General features: G+C 37.5%; 1 protein-coding gene across 1 annotated transcript in view; it reads right to left on the minus strand.

The window, feature by feature from the left end:
• The window catches only part of LOC110457726 (BRCA1-associated protein-like), a 46,323-nt gene that overhangs the window by 17,689 nt on the left and 7,818 nt on the right, over window positions 1–20,816 (minus strand). The window contains exons 9-12 of the mRNA XM_021509108.1: window positions 14,391–14,466; window positions 12,925–12,992; window positions 12,098–12,281; window positions 11,452–11,541 (exon numbers count right to left, since the gene is read on the minus strand). Coding sequence (XP_021364783.1) covers window positions 11,452–11,541; window positions 12,098–12,281; window positions 12,925–12,992; window positions 14,391–14,466 — 418 coding nt within the window. The remainder of the gene's footprint in view (window positions 1–11,451; window positions 11,542–12,097; window positions 12,282–12,924; window positions 12,993–14,390; window positions 14,467–20,816) is intronic.

Raw genomic sequence — 20,816 nt, forward strand, 5'->3', positions numbered from 1 at the left:
TAAATTACAGATTGCGAGACATTCACAGGATTATAAGTAAAAGGTCTAGACTACAGATTGTGTGACATTCACAGGATTATCAGTAAAATGTTTAAATTACAGATTGTGAGACATTCACAAGATTATAAGTAAAAGGTCTAGATTACAGATTGTGAGACATTCACAGGATTAAAAGTCAACATTCACAGGATTTTAAGTATAAAGTCCAGTGTAATGCCCGGTCGTCAGGTACTCAAGACTCTAAGCAGTCTGCCGTCTGTCCGAGTATCTTTCCTGACGATGCATTGTATAATATATATAAACAGATCCGACTGGTTGTTGGCTTGTGGCAAATTGTTCAGGAATGAATAAACAAAGAAATCAAGTTAAAGTGGAAATTTATTTGTAGACATTAAGTGACAAGTAAACAATATAAAAGTACACCAACAGCAGCCTGAGAGGTTACCTGTACAAATGTTAAGATGAGTTGTCTCCGTTTGACCAATTGACAATGTGATTTAATATAAACAAAGAGGCCCAATGGGCCTGCATCACTCACCTGGTATACATCTTACATTTGTAACCTTAAATGTTATCTTAAATAAAGCTTAAGGCAAAATATCAGGATGCAACTTTTGGTTATTCAGAAGAAGTTGTTTAACCCTATGTATGCTGCATTACTTTTCATAGTAAACAATGCAGCCACTGAATTAATTTGAAGATATTTAATTAAAAAAAATCAATTTTAAAACCTACTTTATTGGCATTAGTGTAGCTCATACCTATTCAAAACCTATATGTTTTAGGAAGATTGTATCAAGACCTATCTAATTAACCTTAGACATTTTTTGAAAAGTTCCTATAATTACCTGTTCAGGTGAGAGACAGGTAAAATATTTGATAATTAACAGAATTTCTTTGTAATTCCCTTTAATTTTCATTAAAATGCAGTACACGTTGACATTTGATGACAAATAACTCTTATTCTGATATCATACTTTATAACTAAGACATTACCTGCTCATATACAGCTTATAAATGCCCAGGTAAGACAGGTGAACTCAAAGAGAAATGTTCAGTGTCTTGTCCATTGATAATAGCTCATCGTTTGTTCATATTTTTTAAATAAAGACATTCACACACTTTCATATTATATTGATGTTTACTTGATATTAGTTCAATCAGTAATTTATATACATATAACCATGCAGGTGTGGTAATTACAGGTAAGTCAATGCTACGCGTTTTTGAGTCAGATTATGATTCTGTGCTTTCATTTTGGTCACAAAAACTTGGGTCTGTGTTAGAGAAACTGTTGTCAATAATTACAAAGGAAAGATCTCTCAATAATTCCAGTGAAAAGTGTCAGGCAAAATAATTATTCAAGTTCAGAGGCTGACATGTCGGTCCAGACTCCACATGGTCCCGACAAGACATGTCAAATATAATCAAAGATTGATACGGGCAAACGGATTCCGATTTATGCCGCGATTAGCCCTACATTGGTAAAAAAAATACTGTTTGTTTCAATAACTATATTTGAAAGCAATTTGTCATACATGAAGAGTTAGAAATATTCCAAAGGCAATGCATCATTATCGATGTTCACTTTCAAACCTGCGTTGCCGATAATGGCGGAATCGGGTTGTTGTCAATTCTGTACGGTCTCTATCTCGCAGCTAGATCTCGCACAATATCATCGTCATTGTACAAATAAATCATATGGAATGTAGGATAATCATTTAACTCCAATGCTACTATATATCCCACTTCAATACCGTCAAAATTAGCTTCACTACCTAAATCCCCGAAGCATTTCTTCAAACAAATTTTGTTGGTCCGCCATTTTCTGCGAAGTACTTTCGTTTTATGAATAGCCTTCAATATGACCTTTGCTAACCTTGTAACAGACTAATCAACGCACTGAAATGATATGAGGTGTATATAGCATCCCCCTGACAAGTGATTTGATTGGTTCTCGGTCAAGCTGTTTAAAGGTTTTAAACATATTTGACCCTTGTGACCTTGAATATAAATCAAGGTCATTTATTTGAACAAACTTGGTACCCTTCATCCCAGCATGTTACTGGCCAAATATCATCACCCTAGGCCTCTTAAATATTCATCAGAAGTTGTTTGAATGTTTTTTAAAAATTTGCCCCCTGTGACCTTTAAAATAGATGAATAACATTTATTTGAACAAACTTGGTAGCCCTTCATCCCAGGATGTAACCAGCCAAATATCATTATCCTATGCCTCTCGGGTATTCAGAAGAAGTTGGTTAAAGGTTTTAAACAAATTTGACCCCTGTGACCTTAAATGGGTGAAGGTCATTTATTTGAACAAACTTGGTAGCCCTTCATCCCAGCATGTTACTGGCCAATTATTATCACCCTAGTCCTTTTGGTTACTGAAAAAAAGTTGTTTAAAGTAAAAAGTTGACGCCGGACAGACGGACAGACAGACAGACGGATGCCGCACCATGGCAAAAACCATTTCACCCCTGTGACTTTAAAAGTCCAATAAGGTCATTACGTTGAACAAAATCTATAGCCCTTCATCTCAGGATGCAACTTGCAAAATATCACTACCCTTTGCTTTTGTTTATCATTACAAGGTCATTTAAATGTTTACACATATTTGACCAAACGTAACCTTGAAAGTGGGTCAAAGTTATTCAAATTAAAAAGCATGATAGCCCTTCATCCAAGTATGCTACTTGTTAAATATCAACATCCTGCACCTTTTGGTTATTCAGAAGTTTATAAGTTTCAAACATATTTGACCCCTGTGACCTTAAATATAAGTCAATGTCATTCATTTAAACAAACTTTGTAGCCCATCACCCTAGTCTGCTACTGACCAAATATCAACATCCTGGACATTTTGGTTATTCAGAAGCAGTTGTTTAAATAATTTTTTTAGACATTTGACCCCTGTGTCCATGAATATGAGTGAAAGTCATTCATTTGAACAAACTTGGTAGCCCTTCATCCCAGCATGCTACTGACCAAATATTATCACCCTGGGCATTTCGGTTATTTAGAAGAAGTTGTTTAAAGTTTTTAACATATTTGACCCCTGTGACCTTGAATATAGGTGAAGGTCATTTATTTAAACAAACTTGGTAGCCCTTCATCCAAGTTTGCTTCATGCCAAATATCATCACCCTAGGCCTTGCGGTTGTTGAAAGTAAAATATTCACGCCGGACGCCGCACCATGGCATAAGCTTACTTGGCCCTTCGGCATAACACCAGACTACAGATTATGAGACATTCACAGGATTTTCAGTAAAAAGTCTAGACTACAGATTATGAGACATTAACAGGATTATAATTTTGAGACCAAATGGGCCTATACAACTCAACTACCAATCAAACCTTTAAAGTAGATCGTATATAATACCACTCTATACCTGGGTATAGATAATCAAAGTTTCCATTTGCTTAAACACACTTGATAGATACAGGCCAAATATTATTTTAGAGTCGATAAAATCCATCAAAAAAACACCTAACAATCTTTTTGCACAATATACTAATTGGGAAAACTGACTGAGAAGTAGGTCAAGGATATTGATTCGAACAAACTTGATTTTACTTTCTGGTAAATCTGGCATTCTGCCAGCAAAATATCATGACCCATGCTAATTGATTAATCAAAAGAGACTTTTAAGATATTAATATATATGTCCCTTATGACCTTGAAAGTAGGCTAATGTAATGTATACGAGAGAAATTTCTAGCACAGTAGTATACCTGAGGTACCTACTGGGTGACTATCAGGACCGCCGGGGTCTATGTATAATGTTACTAAACAAGAGGCCCATGGGCCTAAACGGTCACCTGAGTCTACAGTATTTATTTTTGTTGTTGAAATATGTACCAATTTGAGTAAAAAATAGTATAATGTTATCTTAACTTTGTCAGGACCATGAGCTGATCATTCCTAGACCAGTTTTAAGTGAGATCGGCCTATAACAACTTAGTAGCAAAATAGCGGCCATGGCTGCCAAATTGTATTTCTGATTGACCCGAAAAATAACAACACTTTGTCAGGACCATGAGGCGATCATTCCTACCAACTTTCAGTTCAATCGGTCCAGCAGAACTTGACTTTAAGTTTGAAATAGGTTTTCAAAATGGCGGCCGTGGCGGCCATATTGGATTTCTGATCGACCCGAAAAATAACAACACTTTGTCAGGACCATGAGGCGATCATTCCTACCAACTTTCAGTTCAATCGGTCCAGCAGAACTTGACTTTAAGTTTGAAATAGGTTTTCAAAATGGCGGCCGTGGCGGCCATATTGGATTTCTGATCGACCCGAAAAATAACAACACTTTGTCAGGACCATGAGGCGATCATTCCTACCAACTTTCAGTTCAATCGGCCCAGCAGAACTTGACTTTAAGTTTGAAATGTAAAAGAGGCTTCTTGTAGATATTAACTCTAAAGTCCATGATGACATTTTACACTGGCCAACTCTCAAAGTTAACCTTTCACCTAAACAGAAAACTTAGTAGAAAAACATTGTACATTGCTGGTCCTATATAACATACCAAAGTATAATGGCTCTAGACCTTTTAGTTCTTTAGAAAATGCTGCTTGAATTAGCACTCCATCAAAGGTACCTATTAGTAAAATATCATGACCCTGGCCCTATGTTACTAAAGAAGAATATTTACATTACCTGTCATACTACCAACAAAAACATTAAATACTTATCAAAGAATTTATTTAAATAAATGAAATGTAGTATTCCCCCAACCCCTCAAGGGCAAAATCTTGAGACCCAAAGGAATGCAATACAAAATTTTGATGTTTTTATAAACGATTTAAACACAATTCTCAATGATCATCCTTGACCTGGTTTTGTACATGGTGAGCTAAATATAGTTGTGCTCACAGAATGAAGTTCCAGATTCTGCAGCTTGTACGGCAGTGCTTTAATCAAGCATTGAAGGTTTTAGCAAATGTTGTTATGGTCGTATAACACACACTGCTATTAATGACAAAATTAATAAAGCCCAGCAGGGCTTTATGTAAGTTTGTCAGCAATAGAAACGTATGTAATAGGACCCTAACAATATTTTAGCAAATATTCATTATTTATGTTTACCTTTTGATGTGGTAGTTACGCTTTATTTAGTTATTTTGAACAATTCTTTGAACAGCAAATTAAGTCTTGACAACAATGAAGTTGATGACGTCACAATAGAGATTGATGCCATTACAATAGCAAATGTTGTTATAGTCTCATAACAACACTTGCCTTCTCAATGCATTGCAATGGAAGGATGCAGAGCAAATGTAAATATACACATTTAATATTGCAGTTATTTAGTTTTTGATATACCAGTAATACCAATAAACAATATTTATCACATAACTGACCTGTTTTACTTTGTTATACGACCATGTCATAAATATGGTAATACACACGTGTAATAAAACCTAAAGGTGCTGTGATTGGTCAAAACATTGTCATTGGGAACATATTCCTACGCCACTACAGGTACTATACTTTTATTTATTACATCATTGTCCAAAGAGGTTCTGCAACATTTTATGATGTAGAAGTGTCTACAATTGATTTTAAAGTTGAATTTGAACGAAATTGTATGGAGAAGGTCACTGTTACACTGAAGCCCGGCAAAAACAGCAACGGAGCAGACGTTAAATTTGGAAGCTGGGGCTGACAAACCCCATACAAACAGATTTGTTACCGTAAATGAAGATGAAGTGGGAAATTTTATCTTCAACCAATCTAACAAATTTTAACACCCTGAGCAAAACATGCTGCGATCTGAAACAGTTGTATCAATTTTTCAAGTTGTCTGAAGTCAATGAAAGTAGAACAAGAAATCCCAGAGGGATCTTGGCGCCCACCATTGTACCATCTTCTTGGTGCCCACCATCGTACCATCTTCATTTGTTCTATGTCAGTTTGATCTGTTCTCATCTTTTCTTTTATCTGTTTGATTGATTTATGTAAACAGTAAATGCACATTGAGGTAACTTTTGATCTAAACTTAATACTGCTGTGTATGAAAGCCAACCTTCAAAGTGAGTTTGTCATTTCACATATTTACTAATACAATACTTAATGTGAAAGAAATAGAACCGATCATTGCAATATGAGAAAAATCTGTAAAGTACTTGCTGGGATATAGTGATAACGATTCTTGAAATGTAGAAATCCAAGATGACAGCCTACGAACATCTGATTTTTTTCAATCAGTCTCAAAATACAGTTGAACCTCGTTATCCCGAAGTCGTGGAACCAAAGAGCCTGTATCGCTCACCTGGATATTTAAGCAGTCATAGCAAAATATTAAATAAATATTATACTGTACTACAAATATTTCCAGATATTGGCTGTCTCTCAGCAACACCCTTACCATATTGGGTACCATTCTCCTGTCCCCATTGGGATAGGGGCATGGTTTCTACAACATTGAATCATGTTGGGCCAAGGATACTCTTTAGTAAATTGAATTAAGATAAAGCTATCGGATAAAGTAGGTAAATTAAAGGTCATTTTCATTTGCCAACTTTGTTGGGCTCCATATAAAGAAGCTACTTGTTAAATATCACGACTCCATGCCTTTCACTTCTTTAAAAGAAGCTGTTTGCAGTGTTTGCTATATTTGACCCCTGTGACCTTGGATACGTACATTGAGGTAATTTTAGATAGAAAACTTTGTCAGGCTCAATCCCAAGAAGCAACCAGACAAATAATATGATTCTATGCATTTCCATTGTTCAGAAGAAATTGTTTTTATAAGTTTGACATATTCGACCCCTGTGACCTTAAAAGTGGGTCAAGATAATTTTCATTCGTAAACTCAATCCCTAGAAGCTACCAGACAATTATTAAGATTTGATTCCTTTTCAGTTCTTCAGAAAAGTCGTTTTAAGTGTTTGACATATTTGACCCCTATGACCTTGAAAGAAGATCAAGGTCATTTTCATTCTCAAACTTGGTTTGGCTCCATCCAAGGAAGCCATCAGCCACATATTAAGATGCTATACCTTTCAGTTCTTCAGGAAAATTCGCTTGAAATGCTGGACATATCTGACCCCTTTGACCTTGAAAGTAGGTTAAGGTCAATTTAATTTGCAAACTTTGTTGAGCTCTTTCAAAAAATGATACCAGCCAAATATAAAGATGACCTTTCAGTTCTTCAGGAGAAGTCGTTTTCAGTATTTGACACTTTTGACCCCTGTGGCCTTGAAAGTAGGTCAAGGTCTCTCTTGTTCTCAAACTTTGTTGGGATCTTACCAATGAATCTTCCAGCCACATATTAGATTCTATACCTTTCAGTTCTTCAGAAGAAGTCGTTTTAAGTATTTGACACTTTTGACCCCCATGACCTTGAAAGTACATCAAGGTCATTTTCAATCTCAAACTTTGTTGGGCTCTTATCAATGAAGCTATCACTCAAATATCATGACTCTAGGCCTGTCCATTCTTCAGAAGAAGTCGTTCAAAGGAAAAGTTGTCGGACGGACGACAGACGCCGCACCATGGCATAAGTTCACTAGCCCTTCGGGCATGTGAGCTAAAAATTGTACCAGTTCAGATAATTTTGTGACAAAGGATGTTATGAATCTTAAACTGATTTGACTTTCCATTCTATATTTTTAAGACTTGTTTCATGAAAATATGAATTAAATTAGGAACATGTTTCAGTTCATTCCTATCAAGACAAGGCTAATTAATATAGAATTGCTTATTCATTGCATTTAATTCAATACTGGACAATAAATCTCAGAGGACATATATAGGGAATGAATGGAATTTTTTTCATGTACATTGCGGCAATGAATAGTAGTAGGTGATCTACATATCCTGTGGAGCACGTTAGCTCAGGGGGGTCCAGCCAACCGTTAATACACTATTGGTTCCCCTTCACCAAAGGGTGCTTCATACCAAATTTGGACAAAATCCTGTCATTCCTACAGAAGAATAAGGATTTTAAAGGTTTTACCTCTATTTACCCTCTTGGGCCCTGCCCCTCTGCCCCAAGGAGGGCCACACCCACCGTTTATACAAAATTCAGTCCCCTTTGGCCAAGGATGCTCCAGACTAAATAGGATAAAATCCCTTGATCCCTACGGTAGAAGAACATGGTTCATACAAAACTGTTTCAAACAAAATTCAAGGACTTTTCAAGGACTTTTTCACCCTTTTTAAGGCAATTTTTAAATGAAATATTAGGTCCTTGTATACACAAAGTTTAAATCTACAGTCTATAACTACAGACAACATAACAAATAAATAAATTCAGATGTTTAGATAATGCTTTGTTTTGTGTTCTCTAGATCAACAGTCCTTTAGAGCATTTACTGTCTCTTCAATCAAGTTGGTAGAGCTTTTGCACTGTTCAACTTGTTTTTTGCATTCTTGCGAAGAGAATTAGAATGGGACAAGTGGGTAAGATTACCCTGTCTCCGCCCTAAGGGCAAACACATCTGCTGATTTTTACAGCGGTTCTTGGTCCTGTTGGGACTGCTGTAGTTTTTGTCTAAGATCGTTAATATCCTCCTCCAATTCAGTCCCGTTCAGTTTTCTCAACTGTCATGCCAAGTAACGTTTGTTTTTCAAATATGACACCCTGAGCGTGTTGATGTTTCACACCTTTTGCCTGACTTTCCAATGCCGACTCTCCCATTCTTCCGAGGTCAACATTTTTGGAACAACGAACAGTGAGCTTTAAAACATTCACATTAAACTTCCCTGGCCCAGTTAAGTCCCCTCCCACTTCCTGTTGTATATACAACGATTACTACGTAATTATGATCATGACTCACCCACATGGAATCAACAGACGGATGTATATATACACTGCGCATCATGCCTGCACAAATTGAATTACCTCCCTTCACTCACGCAGTGGTGGTGACTAAAGCCCGGATCGGAACCCAAAACTTTTAACCCAATGACGCTGATAATAGAAATGATAGCATTAAGTTTGCGAAAATTAAAGATTTTTTCTCTTTTTGCCCAGCATTTGTATATATAGTTTTAGGTTGGGGATCTCAACCGCTTTCAAAGTGATGACCCAGGGGTTAAGTCTGCAAGGTTGTGGCAGACCCTTGGGTCAATTCTAATATCATGACTGCATTTTTCTCTTTATGCCCAACAATTGTATTTATAATTTTTGGGTGGGGATCTTAACCATTTTGAAGTTATGACCAAGGGGTTAAGTCTCCGAGGGTGGGGCAGTCCCCAAGGCCATCCTGGAAGCATATGTGCATTCATCTCTTTATACTCAACAATTGTATATATGGTTATAGGGTGGGGATCTCCAACTGTTTCCAAGCTGTGACTAAGAAACTAGATCCCTAGGGGTTCAGTCAGACCCCAGGGTCTATCCTAATATCATGACTGCATTCGTTTCTAGATATACGGTGGGGATCTCAACTATTTCCAAGTAATAAACCTTTTTCGGCCCCAACCCTTAGCCTGGGGGGTCAGCCCAACCATTCGTACATTTTTGAATCTCCAACACCTAGGGATGCATCCAGTCAAATATGGTTGATATCCATCTCTTAGTTCCAGAGAAGTGGCTTAAAGCAATATAGCCAAATAACCCTTTTTGGCCCCGCCCCGCCCCTCAGCCCCCTGGGGGGTCAGCCCCATCATTTGTACAATTTTAATCCCTGCCTCCCATGAATGCTTTTGATCAAATATGACTGATATCCAGTGCATAGTTCTACAGAAGAAGTAGTTTGTAGCAATATAGCCAAATTGCCCCCTTTTGGCTTGCCCCTCAGCCCCCTGGGGGTCAGCCCAACCATTTGTACACTTTTGAATCTCCACTACCTAGGGATGCTTCCAGTCAAATATGGTTGATATCCATCTCTTAGTTCCAGAGAAGTCACTTAAAGCAATATAACCAAATTGACCCCTTTTGGCCCGATTCTCAGCCTGGTTAAAAGGAAGAAGTTGTTTAAAGAAATTGTTGACGTACGGACGACAGACGGACGACAGACGCAATGATACGGCATAAGCTCACCTTGGTCCTCCAGACCTGGTGAGCTAAAAATAATAATAATAGTACAATGTAGCACCATTTATGATTTTTGCAATGTTTATAATTATTTCTCGCAACTACGTTATCTCCAAGTAGGGGATATAACTCTTCTCAGAAACGGTACTATGCGTAGTAATATGATTTGTCATTGTGTGTGAAATCAGCTGACCGGTTGCACGAGAATCGTTGTATTCATAGCGTATTCATTTAAGCATTGAACTGCTTTCATTTGGCATTCATAGGCAGTATGAATGCCAACTGGACAAAAGCAAATTCAATGAAGCACGCTAGCACTCCATGTTGGATTTACCTTTGTCCAGTTGAAATTGATTTTGCCTATGAATGCCAAATGAAAGCAGTTCAATACTTATATTTACCATTTTTGGTATCTGTAAATATTCTAAAAAAATCCAATTACACTTATTATTTTTCAGCATTTAGTTAAAATAACGTTTGTATCGTGTATGCTTGTCCAATGAATAGAACAGTCATCGCCCAGGGAGGGTCAGTGGTATCCAACGTAACAATTATGACGTCATCAATCCGTCCATGGCATTTATAGCATATATGAATGCCTATTGAATTTGGTAAGGTTATATAGTGGCAATGCCATACGATGGTAAATATAGTCTAATGGCAATTGTTTTCAGTTGGTAGATTCATGTAAAGAACAAACATCAAGAATGTAAATATAGTTTTATATGTAGCAACATGTCATTTATATTAATATATACACATCTGAAAAAAAGTCGCTTCTTAAGTATGGCAAGAAAAAAAACATTAAAATATTCTGATATTAAGAATCTGATCTTGTCCAGTACCTTTTTGGTCTAATTATTAATTCGAGATTATTTTCAAAATCATTAGAGTGATAATCATATACACATTAAGTCAATATACCGGGGTATTATTTATTCTGAAAATGTCACTATGTAATTTCATATTAATAATTTTTATCACATAATCGGCTTGTTATCCAGTGAATTCGCCCGTGTAATATTTTTACATATGTCACTAGTGAAATATACCCTGGAGCATTTTTCATTGGCTGTGCCAGTCAGAAATCGATTGTGACGCCATAATAAGGAGAATGATGTGACGTCATAAATTGTGATTTGCACAACAAAATGGCTGTCTCCGTTTGGTTAAGCCCTCTACATTTTGGCTTTAAAACCTGTCAAAATGTAAGTTTTCTGAGTTATGAAATAAAAAGCATCTTAAATTTGTTTTCATTTCATATGAGCTTTTATGAAACTCGTCTTGAAGTTTGAATTTTCGCTCGCCAAGGCTCGCAAAAATAAAAACTCCTAAGACTCGTTTCAACAAATCTCATATGAAATGAAAACTCATTTAAGATCCTATATATGTTACACCAGATATTTAAATACAGACATCCACCACTAATAAAATGTTATACAGACTTACCCTGTCAAGTGCCTCCTGCTCAACAAAGTTCATCTTCTCCTCAAAGTAGAAGCGTTGGGACTCCAACTGACTGGTCAGCAGGTATGTATACTGAAGGGGAAAGTCAATAATGTCATACTGAGGACGATCAAAACATTATTCATGTACCATGAACCCTATATTCCGTCTTTTCATATTGCAGAGTTATCTGCTCTTGTGAGCAGGTATTGATTGTTACGTCATTAGCATGTAGCATGCACAAATAAAGACAAGAGGGGACAATGTATACAAAGTATGATTTGATCCAGAAGTAGTCTCTCAGAAATAGAGGTAACAAAATAATATTTAGACAGACTGACAGATGCCAGATCAAGGACAAAAAAGGCCATTTGAACAGTTCACCATTTTTTTTGTGGGGGCTAAATATGCTATACATACATTAACAGCAAAACTAACTACCCACCTCTAGACTGAGTGAGGCAAGTTTCTCACCTGTAAATTACTACACATAATACTGTACAAACTACCCACCTCTAGACTGAGTGAGTCAAGTGTCTCACTTGTAAATTACTACACATTATACTGTATAAACTACCCACCTCTAGACTGAGTGAGTCAAGTTTCTCACCTGTAATTTACTACACATAATACTGTACAAACTACCCACCTCTAGACTGAGTGAGTCAAGTTTCTCTCCTTGCACCTGACTGCTGCCACCTTCTCCCACCTGTACGAGTTTTCCGTCGCCCTTACTTTGGACTAAACGATGGACGTAGTTGTCACCAGCATAGTCCCACACTTGGTTGTGACCCAGCTGCATGGAGTACGTGTGCTGGGTCTCCTGGAAGTGCCTGCAAGATTGAGGTCAAGGGAAAGGTCATTCATTAAAACAAACATGTAATCTTCAATTTAACAATCAATGGATCCTTTGTATACAGACTTGGAGATTTTACATACAATCTTATTAGTGAGATCATTAATTAGCACATCAAATTTTTATTTTTGAAAACATGTATTTCTTCAGTAAGCACTGTACATATAAATTATTACATCAGAAAAAGAGCAAAGGGACCTCGTGATCCTGGCGATTTTTTGGATATTAGGGATTTTGAAGAGTATCAAAACGATATTTTGTTTAGATATACTGTACAGTTACATGTAATGTAGTATGTTTTTTTAGACATTTTCTATGTATTACAACAAGGAAAACAAGATAACAATGCTTTAAAACATTGAAAATTTACTTAAACACATATTTAAGGGATAATAAAGATAAAGGATTTAAATTATTATAGTTTACGGAGAGGTCAAAGAATATTGTTTGCTTTTGGATGAAATATAGAATGGACTATTTTTTTTATCTTTGTTAAGTATACCACTAAAATGGATATGTTAACGGTTTTTTTAATTCTTAACTGACTCATCACTCTTGTAATTATACAAAAATTGATGATGGCAGGCTAACAATTTACAGTATATGAAGGGCATACTGACTTGTAGGCATGGAGACCAACATAACGTCCACATCCTATGTGACCACAGATCAGACATATCCACAGACTCTGTAACAAATCAACAAGGTCAAGGTCATTACCAAAACATGTCCACAGACTCTGCAACAGATCAACAAGGTTAAGGTCATTACCAATACATACCCAGACTCTGTATCAAATCAACAAGGTCAAGGTAATTACCAATACATGTCCCCAGACTCAGTAACAAATCAACAAGGTCAAGGTCATTACCAATACATATCCAGACACTGTAACAAATCAACAAGGTCAAGGTCATTACCAATACATGTCCACAGACTCTGCAACAAATCAACAAGGTTAAGGTCATTACCAATACATATCCACAGACTATGTAACAAATCAACAAGGTCAAGGTCATTACCAATACATATCCAGACTCTGTAACAAATCAAAAAGGTCAAGGTCATTACCAATACATGTCCACAGACTCTGTAACAAATCAACAAGGTCAAGATCATTACCAATACATATCCACGAACTCTGTAACAAATCAACAAGGTCATTACCAATACATATCCACATATCCTGCAACAAATCAACAAGGTCAAGGTCATAACCAATACATATCCACACACTCTGTAACAAATCAACAAGGTCAAGGTCATTACCAAAACATATACCGGTAAAGCATGAACATGACTTGAGGATCCCTGTCCCAGTGCACTGTGGTTTTCTTAAATACAGTAACCTCCCCTTGACTTCTGTAGCACAGTTTGGCCAGGACACTTTTGTTGACCAGGTAGCTCAATCAGTTAGAGTGATAGTATATCAATCTGAAGTCCAGGGTTCGAATCCCAGCCTAGCCCTGTTTTCCACTCAAAACATTGTTGTGGATTATATTTTGCTTCTTTCGTCTTTATTGTTTCTCATGAGGAATAAAAATAAAATTTAAAAAAGATTTATCAAAGATATAGTCATGCAAAAAAAAACTGGTTTCTAAAACCTTGTTACAGTTTTTCGGCATTGGTACAAGGATCCTTAAGTCAAAAGCATCCTTTTTCACTTTAAAAGTAGGACTACAGCATCCGTTGTCAAATCACAAATTCACTTGTAAACATCAAAGCCATCACAATGTTTCAAACATCATTCCACATAAACATGGTTGTGACTTGAAGTATAATATAAACTGTTCATTTTCACATATAAAAATCTTAATATTTAATAACTTGCATTAAATGCCACATGCTCAACAACCTCGCATTTTGATTATCAACGTGGATGTTATTTATCTTCTGTGAAAAACCCTTTATTTATCTGTTGTCAGCTACCTATGCTGCCTGTACCTACAAACAGGGTATCATTTCTATCATAAGCACGCTGCTTACCTCCTATGAAAAATTCCAGATCCTTTGTTTGATCGTGTCATTATGATCCTGTGGTAAGCTACCTACATACATCAGGAACATTACTGATCATGTCACCTACCTCTTGTGAAGAACACTTCATGCATCTGTGGTTGGCCGACTCCTCGGGTGTCTGACTGTACCTACACACCGGACAACTGAAGGAAAAACATACATACTGTTACTGTACCTACACACCGGACAACTGGGGAAAAAACATATATACTGTTACTGTACCTACACACCGGACAACTGGGGAAAAACAAATATACTGTTACTGTACCTACACACCGGACAACTGGGGGGAAAACATATATACTGTTACTGTACCTACACACCTGACAACTGGGGGAAAAACATATATACTATTACTGTACCTACACACCGGACAACTGGGTAAAAACATATATACTGTTACTGTACCTACACACCTGTCAACTGGGGAAAAAACATATATACTGTTACTGTACCTACACACGTCTGAATGTACCTACACACCGGACAACTGAAGGAAAAACATACATACTGTTACTGTACCTACACACCGGACAACTGGGGGGAAAACATATATACTGTTACTGTACCTACACACCGGACAACTGGGGGGAAAACATATATACTGTTACTGTACCTACACACGTCTGAATGTACCTACACACCGGACAACTGAAGGAAAAACATACATACTGTTACTGTTCCTACACACCGGACAACTGGGGGAAAAACATATATACTGTTACTGTCCCTACACACCGGACAACTGGGGAAAAAACATATATACTGTTACTGTTCCTACAGTACCTACACACCTGACAACTGGGGGAAAAACATATATACTGTTACTGTACCTACACACCGGACAACTGGGTAAAAACATATATACTGTTACTGTACCTACACACCTGTCAACTGGGGAAAAAACATATATACTGTTACTGTACCTACACACCAGACAACTGGGGGAAAAACATATATACTGTTCCTGTACCTACACACCGGACAATTGGGGAAAAACATATATACTATTACTGTACCTACACACCGGACAATTGGGGAAAAACATATATACTATTACTGTACCTTCTCACAGGACAACTGGGAAAAAAAACAAATAGACTGTTACTGTACCTACACACAGATATATACTGTTACTGTACCTTCACACCGGACAACGTTACTGTACCTACACACAGGGCAACTGGGGAAAATACATATATACTATTACTGTACCTTCTCACAGGACAACTGGGAAAAAAAACAAATAGACTGTTACTGTACCTACACACAGATATATACTGTTACTGTACCTTCACACAGGACAACTGGGAAAAAAAACAAATAGACTGTTACTGTACCTACACACCTGACTACTGGGGGAAAAACATATATACTGTTCCTGTACCTACACACCGGACAACTGGGAAAAAACATATATACTGTTGCTGTCCCTACACACCGGACAACTGGGGGAAAAACAGATATACTGTTACTGTACCTTCACACCGGACAACGTGACTGTACCTACACACAGGACAGGGCTAATGTATTATACAACAACAGGTACTACTGTACCTACACACAGGACATCTGCAGGGGGGACAAACACATAAACTATTACTATACCTTCACACCGGACAACTGGGGAAAAAACAGATATACTGTTACTGTACCTTTACACAGGACAACTGGGGAAAAACAAAAATACTGTTACTGTACCTACACACAGATATATACTGTTACTGTACCTCCACACAGGACAACTGGGGAAAACAACAAATACACTATTACTGTACCTTCACACCGGACAACGTGACTGTACCTACACACAGGACAACTGGGGAAAAAACAAATATACAATTACTGTACTAACACAGGACAACTGGGGAAAATACATATATACTATTACTGTACCTTCTCACAGGACAACTGGGAAAAAAAACAAATAGACTGTTACTGTACCTACACACCAGACAACTGGGGAAAAAACATATATATTATTACTGTACCTTCACACAGGAAAACTGGGGAAAAAACATATATATTATTACTGTACCTTCACACAGGACAACTGGGAAAAAAAACAAATAGACTGTTACTGTACCTACACACCTGTCAACTGGGGAAAAAACATATATATTATTACTGTACCTTCACACAGGAAAACTGGGGAAAAAACATATATACTGTTGCTGTCCCTACACACCGGACAACTGGGGAAAAACAAAAATACTGTTACTGTACCTACACACAGATATATACTGTTACTGTACCTCCACACAGGACAACTGGGGAAAACCATATATACTGTTACTGTACCTTCACACCGGACAACGTGACTGTACCTACACACAGGACATCTGCAGGGGGGACAAACACATAAACTATTACTGTTCCTTCACAATATATACTGTTACTGTACCTCCACACAGGACAACTGGGGAAAACAACAAATACACTATTACTGTACCTTCACACCGGACAACGTGACTGTACCTACACACAGGACACCTGGGGGAAAAACATATATACTGTTCCTGTACCTACACACCGGACAACTGGGGGAAAAACAGATATACTGTTACTGTACCTTCACACCGGACAACTGGGGAAAACAACAAATACACTATTACTGTACCTTCACACAGGACAACTGGGAAAAAAAACAAATATACTGTTACTGTACCTACACACAGGACATCTGCAGGGGGGACAAACACATAAACTATTACTGTACCTTCACACCGGACAACTGCATAGGGGACAAAACATATATACTGTTACTGTACCTTCACACCGGACAACTGGGGAAAAAACATATATACTGTTACTGTACCTACACACAGGACAACTGGGGGAAAAACATATATACTGTTACTGTACCTTCACACCGGACAACTGGGGAAAAAACATATATACTGTTACTGTACCTACACACAGGACAACTGGGGGAAAACAATATATACTGTTACTGTACCTTCACACCGGACAACTGGGGAAAAAACATATATACTGTTACTGTACCTACACACAGGACAACTGGGGGAGAACATATATACTGTTACTGTACCTACACACCCGACAACTGGGGGGAAAACATATATACTGTTACTGTACCTACACACAGGACAACTGGGGAAAAACAAATATACTGTTACTGTACCTACACACAGGACAACTGGGGAAAAAACATGTATACTATTACTGTACCTTCACACAGGACAACTGGGGAAAAAACAAATATACTGTTACTGTACCTACACACCGGACAACTGGGGAAAAAACAGATATACTGTTACTGTACCTACAAACCGGACAACTGGGGAAAAAACAGATATACTATTATTGTACCTACACACAGGACAACTGGGGAAAAAACATATATACTATTACTGTACCAACACACAGGACAACTGGGGAAAAAACATATATACTGTTACTGTACCTTCACACCAGACAACTGGGGGGAAAACAAATAAACTATTACTGTACCTTCACACAGGACAACTGCAGGAGGGACAAAACACAAACTATTACTGTACCTTCACACAGGACAACTGGGGAAAACAACATATATACTGTTACTGTACCTACACACAGGACAACTGGGGAAAACACATATATACTATTACTGTACCTACACACCGGACAACTGGGGAAAAAACATATATACTGTTACTGTACCTACACACCGGACAACTGGGGAAAAAACATATATACTGTTACTGTACCTACACACCGGACAACTGGGGGAAAAACATATATACTGTTACTGTACCTACACACCGGACAACTGGGGAAAAAACATATATACTGTTACTGTACCTACACACCGGACAACTGGGGAAAAAACATATATACTGTTACTGTACCTACACACCGGACAACTGGGGAAAAAACATATATACTGTTACTGTACCTACACACCGGACAACTGGGGAAAAAACATATATACTGTTACTGTACCTACACACAGGACAACTGGGGAAAAAACATATATACTGTTACTGTACCTACACACCGGACAACTGGGGAAAAAACATATATACTGTTACTGTACCTACACACCGGACAACTGGGGAAAAAACATATATACTGTTACTGTACCTACACACCGGACAACTGGGGAAAAAACATATATACTGTTACTGTACCTACACACCGGACAACTGGGGAAAAAACATATATACTGTTACTGTACCTACACACCGGACAACTGGGGAAAAAACATATATACTGTTACTGTACCTACACACAGGACAACTGGGGAAAAAACATATATACTGTTACTGTACCTACACACCGGACAACTGGGGAAAAAACATATATACTGTTACTGTACCTACACACCGGACAACTGGGGAAAAAACATATATACTGTTACTGTACCTACACACCGGACAACTGGGGAAAAAACATATATACTGTTACTGTACCTACACACCGGACAACTGGGGAAAAAACATATATACTGTTACTGTACCTACACACAGGACAACTGGGGAAAAAACATATATACTGTTACTGTACCTACACACCGGACAACTGGGGAAAAAACATATATACTGTTACTGTACCTACACACAGGACAACTGGGGAAAAAACATATATACTGTTACTGTACCTACACACAGGACAACTGGGGAAAAAACATATATACTGTTACTGTACCTACACACCAGACAACTGGGGAAAAAACATGTATACTATTACTGTACCTTCACACAGGACAACTGGGGAAAAAACATATATACTGTTACTGTACCTACACACAGGACAACTGGGGAAAAAACATATATACTGTTACTGTACCTACACACCAGACAACTGGGGAAAAAACATGTATACTATTACTGTACCTCAAAACCAGACAACTGGGGAAAAACATATATACTGTTACTGTACCTACACACCAGACAACTGGGGAAAAAAACATATATACTGTTACTGTACCTACACAGTGGAAAACTGGGGAAAACAACAAATATACTATTACTGTACCTACACACAGGACAACTGGGGAAAAACAAATATACTACTACTGTACCTTCACACAGGACAACTGGGGGGAAAAAAATATACCATTACTGTTCCTACACACAGGACAACTGCAGGGGGGACAAAACACATAAACTATTACTGTTCCTTCACACAGGACAACTGGGGAAAAACAAATATACTATTACTGTACCTTCACACAGGACAACTGGGGAAAAAACAAATATACTATTACTGTACCTACACAGAGGACAACTGAGGAAAACAACAAATATACTATTACTGTACCTTCACACAGGACAACTGGGGAAAAACAAATATACTATTACTGTCCCTTCACACAGGACAACTGGGGAAAAAACAAATATACTGTTACTGTACTTACACACAGGACAACTAGGGGGAAAACAAATATACAATTACTGTAATTACACACAGGACAACTGGGGGAAAAAACAAATATACTGTTACTGTACCTACACACAGGATAACTGGGGAAAAACAAATATACTATTACTGTACCTACGCAGAGGACAACTGGGGAAAAACAAATATACTACTACTGTACCTTCACACAGGACAACAGGGGAAAAAATAAATATACTATTACTGTACCTTCACACAGGACAACTGCATAGGGGACAAAACAAATATACTATTACTGTACCTTCACACAGGACAACTTGGGGGAAAAAATATACCATTACTGTACCTACACACAGGACAACTGGGGAAAACAACAAATACACTATTACTGTACCTTCACACAGGACAACTGGGGAAAACAACAAATATACTATTACTGTACCTACGCAGAGGACAACTGGGGAAAAACAAATATACTACTACTGTACCTTCACACAGGACAACTGGGGAAAACAACAAATGCACTATTACTGTACCTACACAGAGGACAACTGGGGAAAACAACAAATACACTATTACTGTACCTACACAGAGGACAACTGGGGAAAACAAATATACTATTACTGTGCCTACACACTTGGCCGCAACCAAGGTTTTACAAAATCTTGACCTGTAACTCAAACACCTAAGTGAGAAGTCAAAGATACAATTCAGTTACCTAGACAAATCAGAAATCAGAAGTGTTGTATGTCAGGCAGTAAACAATGGCAGACGACACCACATGGACGTCTAATTTTCGGGATAAAACAACTTCAAGGTCTGGTTGTGTAACAGACGTTTGCCTCTTAACAAATCTTATTGACAAAGATGCACAAATTACTGAAAACTAATAGCTAAAACAACTCTCAATTTTTCTTTAGGTTTTCACGGTTTGAAATTATTTCTTAAACCAGTAAAGTGATATTCCCCTCAGCCATTGGCCTTTGTGAATATCCAATTTCTTGGGTTCACAACAAACCAAGATTAACTAAACAATACCCAATAATTGTACAGAATTCAACATTTATAAATATAAAAGTCACTCTCTTTATTGTGAAATCAGATATTTCCGTGGGTCCAAATTTCATGGTTTCCCCCCCAAAAACAC

This window comes from Mizuhopecten yessoensis, unplaced genomic scaffold, assembly GCF_002113885.1.
Source record: "Mizuhopecten yessoensis strain PY_sf001 unplaced genomic scaffold, ASM211388v2 scaffold9301, whole genome shotgun sequence".
Lineage (NCBI taxonomy): Eukaryota > Metazoa > Mollusca > Bivalvia > Pectinida > Pectinidae > Mizuhopecten > Mizuhopecten yessoensis.